Source organism: Acanthochromis polyacanthus, chromosome 21, assembly GCF_021347895.1.
Source record: "Acanthochromis polyacanthus isolate Apoly-LR-REF ecotype Palm Island chromosome 21, KAUST_Apoly_ChrSc, whole genome shotgun sequence".
NCBI classification, from domain to species: domain Eukaryota; kingdom Metazoa; phylum Chordata; class Actinopteri; family Pomacentridae; genus Acanthochromis; species Acanthochromis polyacanthus.
In genome coordinates this window covers 7,488,553-7,512,887 of record NC_067133.1, presented here as the reverse complement: position 1 = coordinate 7,512,887, position 24,335 = coordinate 7,488,553, and the positions used below count along the sequence as shown (strand labels likewise).

Sequence of the window (24,335 nt, the reverse complement as noted above, 5' to 3'; positions counted from 1 at the left end):
AAGAAGAAGACTGTTATGGCACTACACTCACTCTGTTTCCCCCTGTGTCCTTTCTCCGAGTGTCCCTGGTCTCAGAGCTGGATGCTTCTGATCTGTGGCTGATGTCCCACCAACTGGTCTAGTCTCCATCATGTCCACTGCAGGATGCTGCTGCTGACCTTCCTCCAGTCCACTGCTTCCAGCTGCCCATTTCTACCAGTCTACTCTGCATCACCCTCACTATACTTGATATGCTCATCACATACTGTTTGAATTTTACTAGAATCAGAATCAGAATCAGAATCACTTTTATTTGCCAAGTATATGAGCACATGCAAGGAATTTGACTCCGCTATTTTAGAGTACCCTCTTGTACTAGACAAATAGAAAATTAAATGATAAATATAAATTATGTAACAAAAAATACTAACATAACTTTAACATTACGTAATAAGAAAAATTAACATAACGTAACATAACATAACGTAACGTAACGTAACGTAACATAGCGTATCAACATAACATAACATAACATAACAACATAAAATAACTTAGTTTAAAGCTGTATATGTAGTATATTTAATGTCAGAGCCGTACATCATAACAGTAAACTCTGAATCAACTTCAATGTCAGCTTGTACTTTGTATGTATCATCTATCTTATCATACATGTATCCCACTGTCTGTTAGATGTTCCTTGTTCCCCACCCTCCTCTCCTCCCATCCCTCTACCTCTTCTGTCCCTCTCAACCCAAACGGCAGCAGATGGATCCCTCCATATGATCCGGGTTCTGCTCAAGGTTTCTTCCCATTAAAATGGAGTTTTTTCTTGCCACTGTCGCCTTAGGGCTGCTCTGGGGGTTCAGGCATATGGGTTCTGTGGCTGTTAGTTTTATTTATGGAGACAAAGAATTCTGAGAATGACTTCTTGGTTTTTTCAAGGGTGAAACTGGATGCCGCAGCCTTCAGGGTCTCTCAGGTTGGTTTGCTTTACAGTAAAGGGAGGAGGCGTTCAGTGACAGGAACATTTTAAGGCTCTGTTGTTGCAGCAGCAGTGAAGCTGTCAGAGCTGCAGGTGTGTGCAGGTATTTCAATGTACGCAGGAGATTCTCTGACAGATAGGCGTGTTGTGACTGACAGGAGCTGGCAGCAGAGCAATAAAAGTCCTGCAGGATAATTAGACTAAAGCTGGTCCATCCAGTCTTCAGTCCACCTCCAACTCCCAAACATCAAAACTTGATGAACAAACTGGTGGAAAGACATAGATCATTAAATGCAAACAGACCAGAAATTCTCTCTAATTGTTTTATATTTGTCTGTGTCAGTTTTACATTCAGATTTAGTCAGTTTGTTGTGTTCACTGTGCATTTGTTTCTTTCATTTTGCATCTCTTGGTCATTGGTTTTGGTCTCTTTCTGGTTGTTTTCTGTCTCTAGCAGAGGTTTTATGTGCCTTAGATGCTGCTTTGTCTTAGTTTTGTGTTTACTCTATCATCTCTTTTCATCAGTTTGCATCTGGTCATTTGTGTGTCTCTCTGGCTGTTTTGTGTGTCTTTGTCATTGCTGTGCACTGGTTTCTGGTCATTTTGTGTGTCTGTGTGTTCACTGTGCATTCATTTCTTTTCATTTTGCATCTCTTTTTCCGTCTTTGCAGTCCGTTGACATCTCTTTGCTGAGGTTGCGAATCTCTTTTTCCTTAGGTTGCAACTCTTTCTTGTTTTTTGTGTCTATTTGTGTCACTTTTGGATTTATTTGTGTTCATTTTGGCTGTTTTGTGTCTCTTTGCAGGTGTTACAGTTGTTTCTTTGCGCCTCCTTGCTGCTCTTTTTAGTGTTATCCATCAACGTTTTATTGCTGGTTCTGTATCTCACTGATCTGTTAGCATCTGTCTTGTGTTTCTCTGCGTCTGTTGTGATTGTTTTTTGTGTCTTTGTGTTCATTTTCAATTCCTTTCTCATTGGTTTGTGTCATCTTGTTGTTTGTGTGTCTTTGCTGTTATTTTGCACTGGTTTTCTGCTGATTTCACATCTCTTTTAGAATCTCTTTGTTGTCATTTTTGTCTGTTTGTTTGCAGTTTAATGAACTTCAGCATGTCACAGACTTCAATTCTTTGATGAATATTTTTGTTTCACTCCCTGCTAGGCAATTCAAGTAGAATGTAAACTAAAGCGTGTGCTAATAACTCATCCATCTGCAGGAAAGCGCAATAAAACTGTTCTGAAAATCTGAAATAAGCTTGAGAACAAACCGATTTCTGAATGTATGTGTTCCACAACGAGGACAGACTGCAGATCTCTTTCTGCTCATCAGCTGCCAACGTTCTGTCTTTTTAATCATCATTTAGCTTTACTCTTCCTCTGTTCGCTTCATCAGCTCAGAGGATTACTGCACTGACAGATGTACAAAACCACACAGAAATATGTTCAGACGTGCCCAGCTTTACAACTTTCCACTGAACTTCATTCAGTTTTCACCCAATTTCAGTGATCTGTTCAGACACAGACATGTATAGCAGAAATTTTCCTCTTTCATTGCTTTTCAACATGAAATCATGGTTATTATAATTTGGCCTCTTGGACAAGTCAGTAAATGGATCATCTGAGGCCAGTGAATGCATCTCAATGATTCTAGTACAAAGACTCCATTATGTGGAAGGTCCAGTCACTGGTGGATCAGCACTAATGGATAGAACTACACCATGAAGACTAAAGAACACTCCAAGAAACTCTGAGAAAAGGTTGTTGAAAAGCATCAGTCAGGAGATGATACAAGAAAATCTCAAAGTTACTGAATATCTCTTGGAGTCCAGTTAAATCCATCATTAAGAAATAGAAGAAATATGGAACATGAGTAAATCTGACAAGAGCAGGACGTCCTCAAAAACTGAGACACCGAGCAAGAAAGAGGCTAGTGAGGGAGGAAACCAAGACACCTATGAGTCCTCTGAAGGAGTTCCAAGTTTCAGCAGCTGAGATGGAGAGACTGTTCATGAAACAACTGTTGTCTGTTTTTCACCAGTCAAAGCTTTGAAGGGGGCAAAGAGAAAGACTCTGTTGAAAAAAAGTTCACATTAAATCTGGACCAAAAGACATGTAGAGACTCTGAAGTCAACTGGAAGAAGATTCATCAGATTAGATGCTATGTTTGGCAAACACCAAACACTGAACATCGTCACAAACACACTGCCCCCACTGTGAAGCATGTTGGTGATGGTATCATGATGTGGGGATCCTTCTCAGCAGCAGGTCCTGAAAGTCTTGCAGACTGCTAGTCTGAAGAGAACTGAGACTTGGAGAAGATTTTTTTTCCATCCAGCCCGATCTCACGGGGATTCGTGAAACTGTCACGTAAGTTTTAGTTTCGGTTTCGTGCGCACCAACACGATTTCGTCATGTTTTTCGTGCCGCTCACCACGAAATGCGCACCAATGTATTTTAAACGGCGGACTTTTCGTGCCACTCAAAACGTATTTCAAAAGAATGTGTATATTATATTTTTAATGTAAAACCGTGGCGAATCCAACGCTATATTTTGCATGACATCGTCCCTAAACATAACCCTAACCATAACCCTAACCATAACCTAACCATAACCTAACCATAAGCCGGTGGTACACTTACCAATTTGCATAGGAATTTCAAGAATGTCCGGCGGCCGGCGGCCGCAAACGCGATCACACAAGCAGTATATGCCGATGGACAGCTTAGATCGTCATGAATCCGCCGGTATAAACCACTTTCAGATGTGATTACCACAGCGAAAAACATTTCGTGGTGAGCGGCACGAAAAACATGACGAAATCGTGTTGGTGTGCACGAAACCGAAACTAAAACTTACGTGACAGTTTCACGAATCCCCGTGAGACCGGGTTGTTCCATCAAGACAATGAGCCGAAGCAAACAGCTGAAGATCAACAGAAACAGTTTAAAGACTACAAGGAGAAAGTTCTGGAGGCCGAGTCAGAGTCCAGACCAGAATCCAACTGAAATAAGTTCTGTTCACTCATGATCCCTGTGGAACCTGACAAAGCTTGAACAGTTTTATAAAGAATGTGGTAAAATTTCAGCATCCAGATGTTCAGATTGATTGAGAATTCCAAAAGGGTTAGAATATGTTTTATAGATGCTGTATATTAGTCATGTATTTGGTTTATTAAAATCACCCTGCTTTACTCCATGTCCTCTTCCTCATACTGAACCGAGGCTTTAATGTTCCAGCAGGTTAATAATTTGTGGCTGTAAAACTCTTTGTGGAGATTTGTTTTCACGCTAAATGGACTTTTCGTTATCTGTCCAGCAGCTTTATTTAATCTAGTTTAATCCCAAACCTGTGTTAGCACTGAGTCACCTGCGCGTTAAGCCTTTATTTTCTTTAGTGATCCAGCAGAAACACTTCTGGGTGTTTGGTGTTGATCCAGGTCCAGTTGTTCAGGTGTGTCGCAGCCTCATTATCGGAGGGAGGAACCAATCAGTTGACATGAGAAAAAACTCTGCGATTAAAGAAGAAACAAAAGAGATCAATGGAGAGATTAAAGACAGGCATGTGATTTATGTTGCAGGCCTCTGGGAAATACCTGCAATAACAGCCGTCAGGCTCATACATGCAGGAACACACCCCACACTTACATAACCTCATTATACGTTCTACTTATGTTCAGTGTTCCTGAACAAGTTTGTGGTTTAATGGAACAGAAAGGTGCAGAAGCAGTTATAAAATACACAAAATGAACAGAAATGAATGATAATAGATGCAAAATCAACTAAAAAGACTTCTTGCATGAACACAAATGAATGCAAAATAAACACAAAAACTATAGAGGATGACTGTAAAGAGATCAAAACTGATGAGAAGAGACAAAAAATAAGCATAAATAGATGCTAATTCGATGCAGAGATGAAACAATGTCTAAACCACAGAAAAACCACTGCAAGATGTAAAAACGATGCTGACCCATAAAAAAGATAATATAGAGCTAGAAAAGCCCTCAGAAAGTGCAGTACTTCACCAAGCCTGTTCATGCCCCCCATATGGGATCATCAGAAATGCAGTATTTTGAAAAGAAATACAGCATTTGTTTATTAGTTATCGATGATCAGAAATCACAGCAACATAGAATGTGGTCATTAAATATAGATGGTCCCACAAACACAATGAGCTTGCTTTGAGCACAGGCGTGTGTTCTACATGTTTACGTTATGTACGGATACCGAACTGCATGACCTAAATATGTAGCCGTGGATGGAATTGATGGGACTCAGAAACACCCCCACAATTAAATCAATTGTTCTTTGTATCATTTCCACAGGATAAGTCCCAGTAAGTCCACAACGGTCAATTTGTAGTAGGACTGCAATCATGTGATCATCATCAGGCAGCTGGGAGTGTTCACTTGTTGTCATAGTTACAGTGATGTCATGTCGCTATCTTGAAATAATACAGAAATCTTTAACAAATCCGTAGATCCAGACTATAAGCTGCATCACTGCCAAAATCTAATCACTTGGTCCTTGTGTCATTTCTGACCTTCCCTGAAAATTTAATCCAAATCTGTTTGTCTGTTTTTGAGTAATGTTGCTAACAGACAGACAGACAAACAAATTCATGCAAAAGAACAGAAAGACCCACAAAAATATGATCATAAAGACTAAAGTTCATGAAAAGAGACACAAAAAGAGCACAAATAAACACTAATTCAAGGGAAACGGACATAAAACCACCTTTAAGACACAAAAATGGACCTAAATCAATAAAAAGACATTTGGAATGACCACAAATGAATGAAAAATTACCAGAAATGAATTAAAACTGATGAAAAAAGATGAAAATGAACAGAAACAGCAAAGAGACACAAAACACTTCAGCATCATGGTTGTGCAGCTCGTTTGCTTCAGTTGAATAGGTGTAGAACCCAGAGGGGCTGTTACAACTTTTACAACTGTTGTTGGAATCTGTCCATGACTGCAGGTAGGAAACACCTGGATGTTTCCATATATGGTAAAGACAGCATGAAATAGCAGCAGCGGGTAAAGGAGAAGATGAAGGAGGAGATAAAGGAAGAGATAAAGGAGGAGATAAGGGAGGACAGGTTGAAACAAAACTCTGCAGAGTCAAACTCAGGTTTCAGAGCAAGAATCCCTCAGAGAGCTGCAGGATCTGAGTTTGTTAAAATCATCTTATTATTGACAGAAAGTAAATTTGTACGCTGTCAAAACATGACTTCAGGTTTTAAAAGGTCTAAAACATTTCAACATAACATGTTTTTTTTTTTAGCAAAAACCTTTAATAAATCTAGAAAGAAACAAAGTACAGGATTGTTTTTTGTGTCAAAGATTTATGTGTTTCAGTGATTCCATCAGTTATAGGAGTCATTGGAAACTAAAGACCGACGTGACATACACGGACTTTAAAGGTGGATGGAAACTTCTGTTCACGTCTGTTTATAAAGATAAAGATTCGTTCTGAACTTTTTCAGGACAAACCAAGCATTAAGCTGCTTAGGGGCTTTCTGATGAAAACTGTAAAACACGGAGATGAGTCAACGCTGATAGTGAAGTGAAGGATTGATGGTCGAATAAAGAAGATATATGAGGAGTTCAAGCCAACAGGCACTTAGAGGAAACATGCAGAGAATTCAGTCACACCCCGAAGAAGAGTTTTCACCTCATCTTAAGAAACACAGATTTTTATTTTTGAAGTTATTTTTTTGGCCATTTGTTGACTTCATTTGACAGGTTTTTAGGGCTGGGCGATATGGTCAAAAAATAAAATCTTGATTTTTTTTAGTCATCTTGGACGATTACGATTTTAATCGATTTTTGTTGTTTCTTTGCGGTCTGTTTGCTATGGCTAGTGCTAGCCATGCCACACTCCCGTAGCTGCGAGCACTTTTCCCATTCTGTAGGATGCCTCTGCCGGAGGAGCTGAAAGAGGTTACTTCGTTTTCACAGTACTTTTGCAAGCCTTGCACATGACTGTAGTTTGCTCTGTGTCAGTCTTGTCAAAGCCGAACCACTTCCATATAATCGATGTAACATGAGGCCCTTTTCTCGCCACCAACTCTTCGTCTGCTGTTCTGTCCGCCATGACGGGGTTTTGGCAGAAGGAGATGAGAGGCAGAAGCAAACACCAGTGCACAAGTCGTGAAAGGCAGAAGAAGAATCTGTATTGTTATATATTTAAGCTCGCTTTGATTTTACGATTTGGCAAATTTTCAAATCGTCGGGTTTTAAAAAGGCGAATTAATCGAATTAATTCGATTTATCGCCCACTGCTATTCTGCCTTAAGAAAAAACATAAAAATGTCACATTTCTACAGAGTATACAGCAGAAGTAACATGTTTTCTGCTGTGTTCAGTCCTGCTTCAGTCCCTCTGATGTATGTGTTTTATTACATATGAAACCATTTGATTAGTATTAGCTCCCTCAGCTGCTTTACAACCAGATGAAACAGCAGAATCAGTAAAATGATTCAGAGTCTCAGCCTCCTTTGATAACCTGCAGTGACTCCAGCAGATTGTTTGCAGCCGATAAGTCGTATTTTCATTCGATAACGTCAGAATGTTTGTCTTTATTATAAATGTGGAGTAAAGTTGAGGTCAGGTGAGGGAAGTCCAGCAGAGTTAAAGCTCCTTGTTTGCTCTTCGGGTGTGTTTGGTCTCATTGTTCCACATTTAAACCAAACAGGCTGAATAAACTGAAGACTTTTGGGCGTTCTAATCCACATTAAACCAGAAACTGTTTCTCTCTTTTAATAAAACGACGTCCTGAGGTGAGAAACGACAGAATCATGAAGACTCAGTTAAAGGTTCCAAATTTAACTGAGACATTAAAGCTTCATTTAATCGATCAGTGTGCTTTAAAATTATCGATATTAGCCTGAACCAGATCCTTTATTTCTGTCTGCTGTCACACAGTTTGCAGCAGGACGATTAATGAGCCACGTGGACCGGCAGAGACATACCTGTTCTAAGCTCCGCCCCCCGGATCAGGTGAGGGCAGGTGAGTTGTGTAAAGCTGCTGCTGCAGGTGAAGGATTCACGTTGGCGAGTGGACGTAAAGAACCTGATTCCCTTCTTCTAAACATCTAGCGTTTCAGTAAATGTTCCGGCAGCAGAAATCTGAGAGTAAAAGTAAAAACAGAATTCTGAATTTAGTTTGATCTTCTGAACAACTGGATATAAATTAAAGTAGCTCCAACACTAACATGACACACCAACGATTGCAAAATATGCAGAAACATTGAAAAATATTTAGAAAATATCTTAAAATCTCAGGAAAAATGCCCCAAAAATTGCAATTCACTTTTAAAAAAACTATAAAATGACCCAAAATGTTTAAAATGTGTAAATAAAAAGTTGCACAAATTTTTAAAAAAAATGCATGAATTGTATATACATATAAAGAAGAGTATAATAGCTCCAACAGTAACCTGCTGCTGAAACACAGAAGTGTGAAGAATATGCTGGAAAAAAGAAAAATATTCACAATTTATAATAATAATATTTTTTTTTTAAAAATCTCTCACAAATGATCAAAAAAATGCCTGAAAGAGATGTAATGAAACGTGAGGGATTGAAACTTTAAAAGCGTTTCAAAATGTGTGAAAAACGGGCTGAAAAATACAGAAAAATAATGCATCAGACACAGCAGACATATTTACACTTTTGTTTTTGCTCCCATTTTTTATGAAATGAACTCAAAGATCTAAAACTTTTTCCACATACACAATATCACCATTTCTCTCAAATATTGTTCACAAATCTGTCTAAATCTGTGATAGTGAGCACTTCTCCTTTGCTGAGATAATCCATCCCACCTCACAGGTGTGTCATATCAAGATGCTGATTAGACACCATGATTAGTGCACAGGTGTGCCTTAGACTGCCCACAATAAAAATAAAGAGAATGAATGGATGGATGGATATTTTAGCAAATAATTTATTTAATATTTTTTGCTAAATTATTAATTAAAAACAACTAAAAATTATGTATGAATAAGAAGGCGCACTAATCTATAAAATAACTGTATAAGCTGAGTTGAAAAAAAGGCTTGAAAAAATGCCCCAAATTATAAAATATGATTAATATTATTTAAAAATATTGAATAAAATGCTAGAAAAAAGTATAGTATGTGAGAAAAATGTCAGTAAATGTGTGATAAAAATATGTAAAAAAAAAAAAAAAAAAAAGAAGAGACAAACACTCATAAAATGCTGCCAAAATTTCAGAAACAAAAGAAAATGTAAAAAAACAACATAAAAATAAAAAAAATGGACAAATAATAAAATCTCAGAAATATTACAGAGAAAAAAGAAACAAATTTTAAAATAAAATATGAGGAAAATAATGCTCCTAAATCACTGAAGAATCTAAAAAATGTGTCAAAAATATGCTGAAGAATATTCATGAAATGATCTAATATGGTCAAAATGTTAATAAAATGTGCAATAGTTTAATAAATACACCAGTGATATATGTATGAATAAAAAGCCCAACAAATATTAAAACAAATGTATAAAGTGCACATAAAGGAGTGTAAACAAACCAGCACTTTTCCTGCAAACTACTTTCTGCTGCTGTGTACTTGTACATATAATGGAGTAATATTAGAATCTAAACACTTCTTCTACTGTAGTTTCTCCTTCAATAATCTGTGTAATGATCTCTGTTTTCCACCCTCGTATTTACCATTTAATTCATTTTGTGCACCGTTTGAAAAGCAATTTGTGGTTTTCTTTGGAAGTTGCCGCAGAAATAATTGACATGGGAATCAAGTTAAATCTAGTTTGGTTCAGTTGACTCAGAGTTTCTATTGACATTAATTAAAACATTTAAAACACCACAAAGAGCCTTTTGTCTGTCATTGGATTAATGTCGGCCACATCTCAGAAACTCAAACTAAAGAAAACAAAGTCTTTTATCTGATCTGAAAGCTAGAAAACAACTGGAGGTGAAGCTTAGCTAAACTTGACGGAGAAGTTTTTCAGCATGAATAAAAGTAAACAGCGACTGAAAGTAAAAGTAAAGAGTGACTAAAAACACTGACTGAAAACTCAGCAATTTATATCTGAAAAGTAAACAGCAACTGATGACACCAGAACAAAAAACAGCAACTAAAAATGAAAGGAAACCACAACTTAAAATGACTTGTTGTCATAGTTACAGTGACGCTGTGCCGCTATCTCGCAATGATACAGAAATCTTTAACAAATCCATGGATCCAGATTATAAGCTGCATCACTGCCAAAATCTAATCACTTGGACCTTGTGTCATTTCTGGCCTTCCCTGAAAATTTCATCGAAATTCATTAGTCTGTTTTTGAGTAATGTTGTATACAGAACAACACAAAACATGGTGTCATTTTGTTGCCGTTTTGTATCATTTTGTTGCCGTTTTGTGACTGTTTTGTGTCATTTTGTGGCTGCTTTGTGTCATTCTGTTGCTGCTTTGTGTCATTTTGCTGCCATTTTGTAGTTGTTTTGTGTCATTTTGTTGCCTTTTTTGGCTGTTTTGCTTCTGTTTTGTGCCAATTCATTGCTTTTTTTTAATCAATTTGTGTCATTTTGCAGCCTTTTGTGTTGTATTGTAGCCATTTTGTATCCCTTTGTTTTTTTGTGCTGTTGTGTTGCCATTTGTGTCAAGTTGTTGCCATGTTGTGTAATTTTGTTGTTTTTTGTGTTGTTTTCTTGCATTTTGCGACATTTTGTTGCTGTTTTGTGTTATTTGGTTGTTGTTTTTTGTGTTGCTTTGATGCTGTTTTGTGTCTCATTGCAGTCACTTTGCATCTTTCAGTGTCAGTTTTGTGTATCTCAGAGGAGGTTTTTATCTGTTTGCAATCATGTATTTGTGTTTATTTTTCATCATTTTTTACTTGGCTTTGTGTTTCTGTGGTAGATTTGTGTCTCTTTCTGGCCATTTTCTGCATCTTTGTGATTGTCTTTCTTTTATTTATGATCATTTTTGATTTTTTCATCTTTTTATGGTATTTCTGTGTCTGTCTGTGGCAGTTGGCTGTTAATTGTGCTCATGTTGGTTGTTGTTCGTTTCTGCAGCACTTTTGTTTGTCTTTGAGGTGGTTTCATCTTTGTATTGACTCAGAATGTGTTTGTGTTCACTTTGCATCTCTTTCTAGTTGTTGTGCAAACAGCAGTGTTCCTGTTGTGTGTTCTTGCTGTCCTTTTTAATCATAGTGGTTATATCTATGTTTGCATTGGTTTTGCTTTTGTGTTCATTTTGAATAATTTTCTGTTTGTGTTTTTATGTCTTTGTCATTAGTTTCATGTGTTCCTGGTGTTTTTCTTGTTCTGAGTCTTTGTTTGGTTTTTGTCTTTGCATCCTTCAGTGTTAGTTTTGTGTGTCTCAGAGGAGGTTTCTATCTCTGTTTATTCTGTGTTAGCATCTGTTTGTGTTCGTTTTGCATCTTTTTGTGTCTCCTTGCTGTTGTGTGTCTCTTTGCGACTGGTACAAGTCTTGACGTCGACGTTGTTCATCCAACAGTGTTCCTGTAGTGTGTCCCTGTTGTGCTTTTATGTGGTAGTTGTTTTATTTGTGTTTGCATTGGTTTTGCTTTCATTTGTGTTTCTTTTGCATCATTTTTCAATCAGTTTTGTGCCTCTGTGGTAGATCTGTGCCACTTTCTTGTGCTTTTGTAGTTGTTTTACATTTTTGCATCTTTCTCATCGTCTTGACCAAAGTTCTCATCGAGTCTGGTCATTTTTTGCAGTGTCTGAGTTTCCCAAGCTAGCAAAACTGAGTGCTAAGATGACCTCATGACCTCTGCCTGATTATTAACAAAGCTAATTAGCTTGCTAACAGACAGTTAACTAACAGTTAGCAACATAGTTTTCACTTAGAGATTAGAACTGACATCTTTTCAATGAACTGTCCCATTAGCAATCAGGCTAATTAGCTTGCTAACAGACAATTAGCAGGTGTAGATTAATACTGATAAACTGTCCAGTTAGCAACAAAGCTAACTAATTTGTGAACAGTCTGTAATGTTGTTAAAATTGTTGTATACAGGAGCTGATGCCTGTTTAATAAAACATTCCGCTAGCAGCAATTTAATGAGTTTGCTAACTGTTAGCTGCCATCTGTTTAAATAATATATCCCATTAGCTACCAAGCTAATAAGCTTACCAATGGACAGTTATCAAGGGCAGAGTTTCCCTGATAAAGCACCTGGTTTGCAATCATGCTAATTAGCTTGCTGACAGACAATTAGAAGGTACAGGTTTGTGCTAATAACTGTAGAGCTACAAAGCTAATTGATTTGTGAACAAACAGCTAACAGTCAATAACATTGGTAAATGTTGCTGTATACAAGAGCTATTTTCTTTTAAATAAATGTTCTGCTAGCAACAATTGAAGTAGCTTGCTAATAAACACTTAGCAAATTAGCTGTTAGCTTGCCATAAGTGTAGAGTTACCCTAATAAACCAACAATCAAGCTAACTAGATGCTAGCAGACAGTTACCTATCAGTTAGCAACATGGTTTACCCTCGGACAATGCTGCAATCAAGCTAATTAGCTTGCTAGGAGGCAGCGAAGTGATGTTTCTGACTGTGCATTCATCATGTTTTTTGTGTTTTCTCTGTGTTTATTTTCACTGCTGCAGCTAATGGATCCGCTTGACCCAAACACAGTTTCTGACTTTATTTTGTACCATTTTGCATTTAGTTTGTGAGACAGAAAATCTCCTGCCTGCAGCAAACCTTCACACAGCTGCTGAACACACTGATGATGATTGAGGTGTTGTACATTCATGCAGCAGTAAGACGGGAACAGCCTGCAGCACAAACCTCTCCCAGCTTCATTAAATCATTAAAGCTAGCTCTCATGCAATTACCTTTGTTACACATTGACAAGTAATGACAGATGACACACAAATATTTTTTGTTCTGCATTCAATAAGAGTTAAACAACCACACTGAATTAGTCTAAAGAAAAACTTCACACACATTTTGAAAGTTCTCTTCTCAGCTAGGGTTCTTCAGGTTCTGTCTGATCAGTTTGACAGTAAAGTCTCACATTTTCATGCATCACAAAACGTGTTTCGTAGAAAATCATGACAGTTGTCTTGCAGAAACTCATGATGGACAGCTACAATTAGAAACTCCTTGTCTCAGTTTTTGCTGGCAGGGTTGAGGCTAATTCATGTTGTCTACATGCACAAAGGTACACATGAGTCTGCAAGAGTTCAAACTAGTCACTGTAGGACTTTGGCTGAGCTTTGTGGACATGACTTCCATCGACGGAGTCCAAACACAGTAATAAATGGTAAATGGTCTGTATTTATATAGCACTTTGCTATACCTGAAAGATACCCAAAGCGCTTTACATGATATGTCACATTCACCCATTCACACACCGATAGTGGAAGCTGCCATGCAGTTCGGTGTCTTGCTCAGGGACATCTCCACATAAGCTCTCCGGGCCAAGGATCGAACCAGCAACCCTTAACAAGCTCTAAGTTCTCCAAATATCAGCTACAGTCCAAGCTACTGACTAATAAGAAAAAATGTTTCCTCTTTTGGATCCATTCAGTCATTCTGATCTGCTACAATTCTACAATTCTACAATTTCATTTAGCAGATGCTTTTGTCCAAAGCAACGTACAACACAAGCAAGAATTCAGACATAAGGAAAAACCTTTAGTAAGTGCAAAAAGTGCTTCAAGTGCGATTGGTCAAAGGTGCTGCCATCAAGTTGCAGAAGAAGTGCCAACCCCCTCCCCCCTTTTTTTTCAACTTTGTCAGTGCTAAATAAGTGCTGGGTTTTGGACCACCTGACTTATTCTGCCCCTAAGGTGGAGTCGGATTAAGTGCCTAGGTGTTCTCTGAACAATTGAGTCTTCAATTGTCTCTTAAAAGTAGAAAGGGACTCAGCAGAACGCACAGAGTTTGGTAGTTTGTTCCACCATTTGGGAACAACAGAGGAGAAGAGTCTGGTTAGAGATTTCAAGCCGTGCTGGGCTGGAAGCACCAGGCGTCTCTCACATGCAGAGCGAAGTGGGCGTGAAGGGGAGTAGACCTGGATCAGGGAATCCAACTGGGACCATTCTTTTAAATGTTTTGTAAGCCAGGAGGAGAGTTTTGAATTTGATTCTGGCTGCAACTGGAAGCCAGTGAAGGGAGACGAACAGGGGAGTGACATGAGCTCTTTTGGGCTGGTTGAAGACCAGACGTGCTGATCTGATGAAACAATTCTGTCTGTTCTCACCACATTTCATGGTTGTAAAAGTTTGATTTCTGAAGATATTAAACCCTTAAAATGGCTTCACAGGTCTGGAGACATCATACTCAAAAATTAATCAAAAATATTTCACAGAATTTAAATTTTGGTCCCAAACTTTTACTCATTTCACATAAACAATGTCTTAATGAACAAGTCAGTAAATCAGTCCAGATGCAGGATTTCTTTTAGATTGGATCTCACAAGGATAAAACACCAGAACTATCATTTAGAAATTGTATGTTTAGAAACACCAGTCAGATCTGATAATTACTAGTTTAAAAGTATTTCCCCTCCAGGTTCTACTTTTACAACATCACACTGGAGTCAGTGCAACAAAACAGATGGTGGATTTTTTATTCCAGATATCTGGAATGTCATTCTGACCAATCAGACCACAGCGAGAGTTTCTGCAATTCAGTTTGGACTTTAGCTAAAATGATACTGACAGCTGAAGGATATTTGTGGTTGTTTGTGTCTCTGTGGTTGTTTGTGTCTCTTTGTTGTCATTTGGTGTCATTTTGTGGCTGTTTTGTGTCTCATTGTGGTTGTTTGCTGTCTCTTTGTGGTTGCACTTATCTCTTTGTGGTAGCTTTGCATCAATTTATGGCTGTTTTGCAAGTCTTGGTGGTTGTTTGGGTCTTTTTCTGATTTAAATATGTGTATTTACATTGTGGGCTGCACAGTGACGTAGTGGTTAGCACTTTCGCCTTGCACCAAGAAGATCCCCAGTTTAAATCCCGGACTGGGATCTTTCTGCATAGAGTTTGCATTCTCTCCCTGTGCATGCGTGTGTTTTCTCCGGGCACTCCGGCTTCCTCCCACAGTCCAAAAATAACTCTAAATTGCCCATAGGTGTGAATAGGGCTAGGCGATATGACGATAGATATCGTCTGGACGATAGAAAATGTCTATCGTTTTATGTGAAGATCCTATCGTTTATATCGCAGTGTCGCAAAACACGCTTTACGGCAGTATTTTACGTCACCGAGGTGCCTTACGGCAAGCCCAGGCACGCGGCAGTGTTGTCAACTTAACGACTTTCTCGCTAAATCTAGCGACTTTCCAAAGCGTCCTAGCGACAAATCTAGCGACTTTTTGTGCTGTTTTGGAGACTCTGACAGGAAAACTCGGCTCATTCTGCAGTTACTGTCCTCAATGAGCAGCAGGTGCTGCTGTGAGCTTCTCCCTGTCTCAAAGCACATGCTGTCAGTCCAGTAACCCCGCAGCAGTCCCAGTGTCTGATTAGAGGACACATCACTCCGCGGCCAGACGACAGATGAATCGCGCATGCGCAAAGTCACTACAGATCCCATCCAGACTTATGGAGCGGAATATAAATGAAAATATTTTTCACTGTCATACTAAAATAAACCACAGCATTTAGCCTAGAATTCAGTTGGTCATTTTTGTCTCTTTTTGATTGTTTTTGTGTCTTTGTGATTGTTTTGTGTCTCTTTGTTTTGCATTAATTTGTGGCATTTGAGTCTCTGTGAGTGTTTTTTTGAAAGATTTGTTCATGAAAAACTGCGATAAACATACAGTCTTGATGTTTAACGCTCAAACAACACTTAAGCTTTAATTAGCTGTTTTTTGCTGCATGTTTTTTGAAAAACTGTGCTGATGAACAGATGATAATGACACTTCCGTTTGTTGTGTTTCTCCAGTGTTCTGGTCAAACATTAGTTAACTTGACTCTTTTGAACGGTGATCTCACAGTTCAGTATATCAGCTCCTCACCCTCTAACTGTTTACTCAGGATTAACCAGCTAACAAAGCCCCATCACTCAGCAGTTTACTCCTCAAACCAGCAGCTTCAGGGCAACGCCACCCGCTGCCAAACGCTGCACAAACTGGGTCCATCTCCAGCTGAGAGGGAATCCTGTGGGCTGAACCATCGTGTCTGGACTGGTCCTGCGGTGTTTCTGAATCTTTCTGCTGCAATTCATTTATTGTGCCGCTAATAGCTCCACATTCTGACACACCCAGGACCATTAAGGTTCTGCTTTATCGAGGACAGGTGTGTCCTCGGAGGCTTGGTGCCAGCTCAGCTCCCCATCCTTCCTCCTCCTCCTCCTCCTCCTCCTCCTCCTCCTCCTCATCTAGCAGAATAAAACTGCAGCCGCCGTTACAGCTCCTCAGTCTGCTCAGCAGCTGCAGCAGCTACATCTCCTCCAGTCCTCATCCACCACGATGTACACCAGAGCCAGCCAGTCAGTGGGCGGCGGCGTCTACATGGGCAGCAGCAAGTCCATGTCCAGCACCATGGGAGGCCGAGTCAGGATGTCCACCGGTGTTTCCAACATGTCCATGTATGGCGGCGGTAGCGGTGGTGGCTACAGTGGCTATGGAGGCTATGGTGGTGGCCAAAGCAGTGGTGGTGGAGGGATGAGCTTTGCCTTCTACAGTGGAGGTGGTGGTAGTGGAGGTGGTGGCGGTGCTGGCGGGGCAGCATTTGGCGCTGGCGACAGCATGGACATCTCAGCCAATGAGAAGGCCACCATGCAGAACCTGAACGACCGATTGGCTTCCTACCTGGAGAAGGTTCGCAAGCTGGAGGCTGAGAACGCCGAGCTGGAGCTGAAGATCCGCCAGTTCCTGGAGAGCAAAACCTCACCATCCGCCAGAGACTACAGCGCCTTCTTTGCCACCATCGCAGAGCTGCAGGGACAGGTAGGCTCACCTGAGACACCTGACACCAGTCATGTGACCAGCAGCAGAAAGCTAATCCATCAGGGGTAAAAAAAAAACCCCAAAAAACAAAAAAACAAAACATAAAACGTCATGAGTGTAAGAAAATATCAGTTTAACAGATGGACTGAGCATGTAGTTAGATCTGTTATGAGTCACAGATTATAATAAAAAGAATAAAAATATACAGAGAAGGAAATACACACGTGGACAAAATTGTTGGTACCCCTCAGTTAAAGAAGGAAAAACCCACAATTCTCACTGAAATCACTTGAAACTCACAAAAGTAACAATAAATAAAAATTTATTGAAAATTAAATAATCAAAATCAGCCATCACTTTTGAATTGTTGATTAACATAATTATTTAAAAAAACAAACTAATGAAACAGGCCTGGACAAAAATGATGGTACCCATAACTTAATATTTTGTTGCACAACCTTTTGAGGCAATCACTGCAATTAAACGATTTCTGTATTTGTCAATGAGCGTTCTGCAGCTGTCAACAGGTATTTTGGCCCACTCCTCATGAGCAAACAGCTCCAGTTGTCTCAGGTTTGATGGGTGTCTTCTCCAAATGGCATGTTTCAGCTCCTTCCACATATGTTCAATGGGATTCAGATCTGGGCTCATAGAAGGCCACTTTAGAATAGTCCAACGCTTTTCTCTCAGCCATTCTTGGGTGTTTTTGGCTGTGTGTTTTGGATGGTTGTCCTGTTGGAAGACCCATGACCTGCGACTGAGACCAAGCTTTCTGACACTAGGCAGCACATTTCTCTCCAGAATGCCTTGATAGTCTTCAGATTTCATCGTACCTTGCACACTTTCAAGACACCCTGTGCCAGATGCAGCAAAGCAGCCCCAAAACATTACTGAGCCTCCTCCATGTTTCACCGTAGGGACACTGTTCTTTTCTTCGTATGCTTGGTTTTTGAGTCTATGAACATAGAGTTGATGTGCCTTACCAAAAAGCTCCAGTTTGGTCTCATCTGTCCAAAGGACATTCTCCCAGAAGCTTTGTGGCTTGTCAACATGCATTTTTGCAAATTCCAGTCTGGCTTTTTTATGAGTTTTTTTCAGCAGTGGTGTCCTCCTTGGTCGTCTCCCATGAAGTCCACTTTGGCTCAAACAACGACGAATGGTGCGATCGGACACTGATGTACCTTGGCCTTGGAGTTCACCTTTAATTTCTTTGGAGGTTGCTCTGGGCTCTTTGGATACAATTCCAACGATCCGTCTCTTCAATTTGTCATCAATTTTCCTCTTGCGGCCACGTCCAGGGAGGTTGGCTACTGTCCCGTGGGTCTTGAACTTCTGAATAATATGAGCCACTGTTGTCACAGGAACTTCAAGCTGTTTAGAGATGGTCTTATAGCCTTTACCTTTAAGATGTTTGTCTATAATTTTTTTTCGGATGTCCTGGGACAATTCTCTCCTTCGCTTTCTGTTGTCCATGTTCAGTGTGGTACACACCTTTTCACCAAACAGCAGGGTGACTACTTGTCTCCCTTTAAATAGGCAGACTGACTGATTATGAGTTTGGAAACACCTGTGATGTCAATTAAATGACACACCTGAGTTAATCATGTCACTCTGGTCAAATAGTTTTCAATCTTTTATAGAGGTACCATCATTTTTGTCCAGGCCTGTTTCATTAGTTTGTTTTTTTAAATAATTATGTTAATCAACAATTCAAAAGTGATGGCTGATTTTGATTATTTAATTTTCAATAAATTTTTATTTATTGTTACTTTTGTGAGTTTCAAGTGATTTCAGTGAGAATTGTGGGTTTTTCCTTCTTTAACTGAGGGGTACCAACAATTTTGTCCACGTGTGTACAACTAATAAAATTCAGGACAGAAATAAAAAGAAACTACAACAAAACCACACTTCTGGCTGCACAACATGTGACTGAGAACTGAGACTGTTAATGTTAGAAACAAAGTTTATGTTCACTTCATGTCTGGATCATATTATAAATTTTCTTCTGTAGAACTTTAAATACTAATAAAATTTTTTTGTCTTTCAGATCCAGGATGCCACCAAAGTGAACGGTGGGATTTACCTGGCGATCGACAACGCCAAGCTGGCTGCTGATGACTTCAGACTCAAGTGAGTTTATTTGTTTGATGTTAATATAATCTCTTCATTTTTCTCTTATAAAGACAAAATATAAGTAAAATATTTTAAGAGTGATATTAAACCCAAATCAGGTAGTTTCCTCTGCTTTGCATAAATAGGAATATTTCTGATTTGCAGTTAGATGAGTTTATTTGATGTGACAGTTTAAAATTATATTTTCAGCTGGTAAAAATTTTTGTTTCTAAAAACTGTGTTAAACTACTTGGTTCATTTTCATTCTCATCTAAAAGCCACATTATGATTTTCCAATGTCTGTATTTAGATTAAATTTATTTTATAAGGGAAGTTTAAAAAACAGAAACAACATATATATATAGTTAAATCCAAACCACAGTGTCTCAGTTTCATGATTCTCAAGATCCATGACCTCTGCCTGATTATTTACAAAGCTAATTAGCCTGCTAACAGACAATTTACAGGTATAGATTTATGCTGATAAAATGTCCAGCTAGCTAACAAAGCTTAATAGTTTGTGAACCAACAGCTAATAGACAGCATTATTGTTTAATGTTGTTGTATACAAGAGCTGATGTGTTTTTAATAAAACTGTCCCACTAGCAACAATTAGTTTGCTAACTCTTAGCTGCTGTCTGTTTAAATGATATGTCCCATTAGCAACTAAGCTAATTAGCTAACCAATAGATAGTTAGCAAATGCAAAGTTACTCTGATAAAGCACCTAGTTAATAATCCAGCTAACTACGTTGCTAACGGACAGTTAGCAAAATGGTTTACACTTGGAGAAAGGAGCGGTACCCAAGCTAATTAGCTTGGCAGGAGACAGTTAGCTAAGTGACAGAGACATGACTCTGGTTCACGAGAGTTATTTTGTAAGAGTTTGACAATTTTGTCTTGTTAGCTAATGAGCTAACTGACAGCTATATTCAAAATAGCATAAAGAGTTGACAAAACAGACAAGCTATTATGAAACTGTGCTAGCAAATTCGCAATTAGCTCACCAGCTAAACCAACAACTGTAATGGAAGACGTCAAAGACATTATTTCTTCTTATGAGATATTTTAAACACTTTTCACTATTCATTTTTATTAACTTGGAAAAGCCAACTAAACGGAAATTAAATAAGGAAACAAATGCTATGCAAGAAAAATAGTAAATCACTGCCATGTCAGCCTGTATTTCTCTGATATTTTAGTCAGGTTTGCTTGTGGAGAAACAGAAATGAAAATGTTGTGTTGTCCTGCAGGTATGAGAATGAACTGGCCATGCGTCAGTCCGTGGAGGCCGACATCGCCGGGCTCAGGAGGGTTCTGGACGAACTGACTTTGGCCAGAACTGACCTGGAGATGCAGATCGAAGGCCTGAAGGAGGAGCTGATCTTCCTCAAGAAGAACCATGAGGAGGTGAGAAGCTCTCTGAAGTGTTTAAAGTTGTCTGGTTTGTAGGCCAGTAAGTCGTTGAATGCGTCTCCTTGTTGTACTTGCAGGAACTGCTGGCCATGAGGACCCAGATGAGCGGTCAGGTGAACGTGGAGGTGGACGCTGCTCCTCAGCAGGACCTCAGCAAGCTCATGGAGGAGATCAGGGAGGACTACGAAAACATCGCCGCCAAAAACCGCAAAGAGCTGGAGGCCTGGTTCCAAAACAAGGTAGGCTGTGCTACCATCAGATCAACACTGGTCTAGTCTGAAATATATCAGCAACTCCAGGATGAAAACTTTCTGCAGACACTTGTGTTACCTACAAGATGAATCCTGACAGCATTGGTGTTCCAGTTTAGTGCCACCATCAGGTCAACACTTTAAGGTGTCCAGTAACCAAACATCTACAAACCTGACTTTACTATTAGTGACTAGATGGCACGTCAGCATGTGTGGTCAACATGACCACAACATCCACGGCTCAATCCAGAAAATGCCAAAAAATAACAAGTAACAAATATTAAGCTAAGATAGTAAACCAAATGTTAAATAGCAAAATTTAACATGTTAGCAAGATAGGCTTAGATGGTGACATATACTACCTAGAAATGTATTAATAACTTGCAAACATTAGCATATTATCCCACTTAGCAATGATTGCAAACATAAACCAGAAAAATAATAATACTGACTGACAACCATTTGCGTTTGTTTCAATATGTTAAAATTTACCTCTAAAATTAAATTTTAAAAAAATCAATACCATGGTAGCATGCTAGGCTATAATGGGAACGTACACCTCCTAATAATAATACTAATAATAACAATAATGATGTAAACACACTTTAGAATGTTAGCACATGTCAATAGATGTATTAGTAACTAGTAAGCAGTAGCATGCTAAGCTAGATTTGTGAACAAATACACCCAAAAGCAATAATATCCAGAAAGGACAAGGCATGTTATCATGTTAACATACTAAGCTGCCAAATCCTCAAAATTAATAATAATTAGAAAATGTTGGCAATATGATGAGAACTAGGTTAAAATAGCAAATGCAACATCTTGAAAACTGCAATAATACTTTTAATACCTGGCAAATGTTCGCATTTTAGCATACTGTGCTTCAAAATTACATCAGCTATATGCATATTCATCATGCTCCATCTGTACATGAAAAAATGTGCACTGTTTTATTGTAAGTTTAATTTTAGTCCGATTTTAGCCCTTTTGTATTTTATGTCTTGATCCTTCGTCATTTGTGTTTACCTGCTGTAACATGTAAATTTCCCTGTTGAAGGATCAATAAAGTTTATCTTAAGTGTTTTTTAAAACTGATTTTTCCACACAAAGCTATTCTCTGCTGTTAATATCCAAATAAATATAACTACAGAATGGCCTACTGTATAAATACTGTGTGTAAAATGTGACTTTCTTCAGTAATAAACTGCAGGATGTGGAGCGAGTTGACATGTGAACAAGCTGCTGTGTTTTTATCACTACAGAAAGACGCACTAAATAAAGAAGTCGCCGTTAGCACAGAAACCATCCAGACGTCCAAATCCGAGGTGACTGACCTGAAGAGGATGCTGCAGAGTCTGGAAATAGAGCTGCAATCACAGCTCAGCATGGTGAGATTCACAGGAAATACTCATATCTGCTGCTTCCTGAGCTGATGAACTGACTGAGACACTTCCTGTCTGGCTCCTGCAGAAAGCCGGGCTGGATGGAACCCTCGCCGACACCCAGAGCCGGTACGCCATGATGTTGGGAGGTCTTCAGAACCAGGTGACGTCCATGGAGGAGCAGCTGGTGCAGCTGAGGGCCGACATGGAGAGACAGAATCAGGAGTACCAGATGCTGCTGGACATCAAGACCAGGCTGGAGATGGAGATCGCCGAGTACAGGAGGCTGCTGGACGGAGAGGGAGGCGGCAGGTAGAGTTTTTACATTTTGTGGTTATTCCTTGTTAAATTTCATGGATCGGTTTGGCCTTTGTATCAGGTGTAATTTTGGGTTTTATTACCTGTAATCCACTGATATGTTTTAAAGGTATGTTATCTGTAAAACAAAACCTCCAAATGTGCATGAAAACAAAAAAAATCTTTGGATTTCCAACATTAACAGACCCAGAACTATTCATCTGAAAAATAAACCAAAACTATGATTAATAACTCAGTGTTTTATCAAAAATCACTTTATCGACAAATCTCACTTAAAAATTCACCTAAAATAAATTGTTCACATTAACCAGTCTGTAAAAAACTCAAAGTTCTGCATTCCTCACTGCAACCGTGAAGCCATGAGTTATTCAGCTGGGACCAACAGTCATGTGACAAAAATTCAGAGTTTTCAGGATAACTGCAGGCAGTGTTTCCATAGAGTGAGTATGGAAGCAAACTAACATGTCATGACTATGTATGGTCAACTTTGTCTGATATATGTAACACCTGTGAACACATTTCTGAGTTCTCTCTCCTCTTGTTGTTCTGTTTCCATAGAGCAGCAGGACTTTAGACTGAAGTGAAAATTAACCCACAAAAAATTGCGGATATTTATAAAGTCAAAGATTACAGAGAGGAACAGCAGCACATCGTCTGCATAGAAGCAAATGCCAGGAGCTAAAAGTGCCAATTGAGAGGCTGGATGACATCAAATCACTGACTTATAGTGTGTTATCAAATTAAACAATTGTCCTAAGACAGTTGTACCTTTCCTGGAATAGAAAGGATTTTAAAATAACGCAGGCAGACTCTAAAACAGTCAAATGAAATCAAGGAAACTGGAGGAAAACTTTTCACAAATTAGCACTTTGTGTAAAGATACAACAAAGATACAAGTATTGAATGAAATGATCATTACACTGTTTCTCCTCCTGCAGCGTCTCCTCCTCCTCCAACCTGGTGTCGGTCTCTTCAGCCTCGGCCTCCTCCAGCTCTGGCTCTGGTTCCGGCTCCGGCTCCACTTCCACCACAACCAAGAAGCAGATCGTGATCATCGAGGAGGTGGTGGACGGGAAGGTGGTGAGCACCAAAAAGGAGGAGGTGACCCTGTGAGCTCCAGCAGGAAGCACCATCACACAAACCAGCCAATAAAAACTGCTGTGGTGTTTCAGTCTGAAACTTTGAGTGTTGTTTCATTCATTTATGAGGCTGCAGTTCCTCTCGTGGCCACCAGGTTGAGCTGCAACAAGAACAAATGATGAGAGTCATGAATGAAATCACTGGAAGGAAAAAAGAAAAATAATAGACTTATGCAAAATCTCCTCACATGATTTCACTGAATGTTTATGTATCTTACAAAAATCTAATCTTTTATTTCAACAACAAAAAAATATTTCTGACTTAATTTACATTCACAGATGACAGATACTAAAACAGAACAAGTAGAGTAAAAAGATTGACTAGATTAAAATGGAATAGATAAAAAGAAAAGTCAAAAAATGAGTATGAAATCATAAAAACTTGCAAAGATTAGATAAAAAGTTATATCAGAAAAATGCAATAATTTTTCAAGGTAGGTTAAATAAGACCGAACAAAAACTGTAAAAAAAAACAATACAGTAATGAAAACTAGATAAAATAAGATGTAAAAACAAAGCATTAAAATAAATGAAAATGAAAAGCAAATTAATACCAAGACAAAAGACAGATCATAAAAATAAACAAAAGGACAAAAGTACAATAAAAAGATAAAACAAGAGATTAAATAAGACTGAAGTAAACAAAGCATAAAAATAGAATAAAAAATGAAAACATGAAAACAAAAACCAACAAAGCATAAACATATAATATAATTATTTAAAAAATGGATTAAATAAGATTGAACAATACAAAAATAATAAAATATAATAAAATAAAAATCGAGATTAAATTAGATTTAAAGACAAGTTATACAAACAAAATAAAAAAA

At 38.6% G+C, this 24,335-nt stretch overlaps 1 protein-coding gene across 1 annotated transcript; it reads left to right on the top strand.

Annotated features, from left to right (window-relative positions):
* The first annotated feature begins 16,340 nt into the window (after positions 1-16,340).
* Positions 16,341-22,364, top strand: LOC110966423 (keratin, type I cytoskeletal 13-like). The gene is made up of 6 exons (XM_022215780.2): positions 16,341-16,885; positions 18,933-19,015; positions 20,250-20,406; positions 20,490-20,651; positions 21,929-22,054; positions 22,137-22,364. The coding sequence occupies exons 1-6, from the start codon at positions 16,406-16,408 to the stop codon at positions 22,362-22,364; spliced, it is 1,236 nt and encodes a 411-aa protein (XP_022071472.1). The 5' UTR covers positions 16,341-16,405.
* Positions 22,365-24,335: the final 1,971 nt, after the last annotated feature.

Coding starts and splice junctions, on each gene's coding strand:
- LOC110966423 (XM_022215780.2), top strand. CDS start 16,406: ATGTACACCAGAGCCAGCCAGTCAGTGGGCGGCGGCGTCTACATGGGC. Junction 16,886..18,932: donor TCGCAGAGCTGCAGGGACAG/GTAGGCTCACCT, acceptor TTTGTCTTTCAG/ATCCAGGATGCCACCAAAGT. Junction 22,055..22,136: donor TGCAATCACAGCTCAGCATG/GTGAGATTCACA, acceptor TGGCTCCTGCAG/AAAGCCGGGCTGGATGGAAC.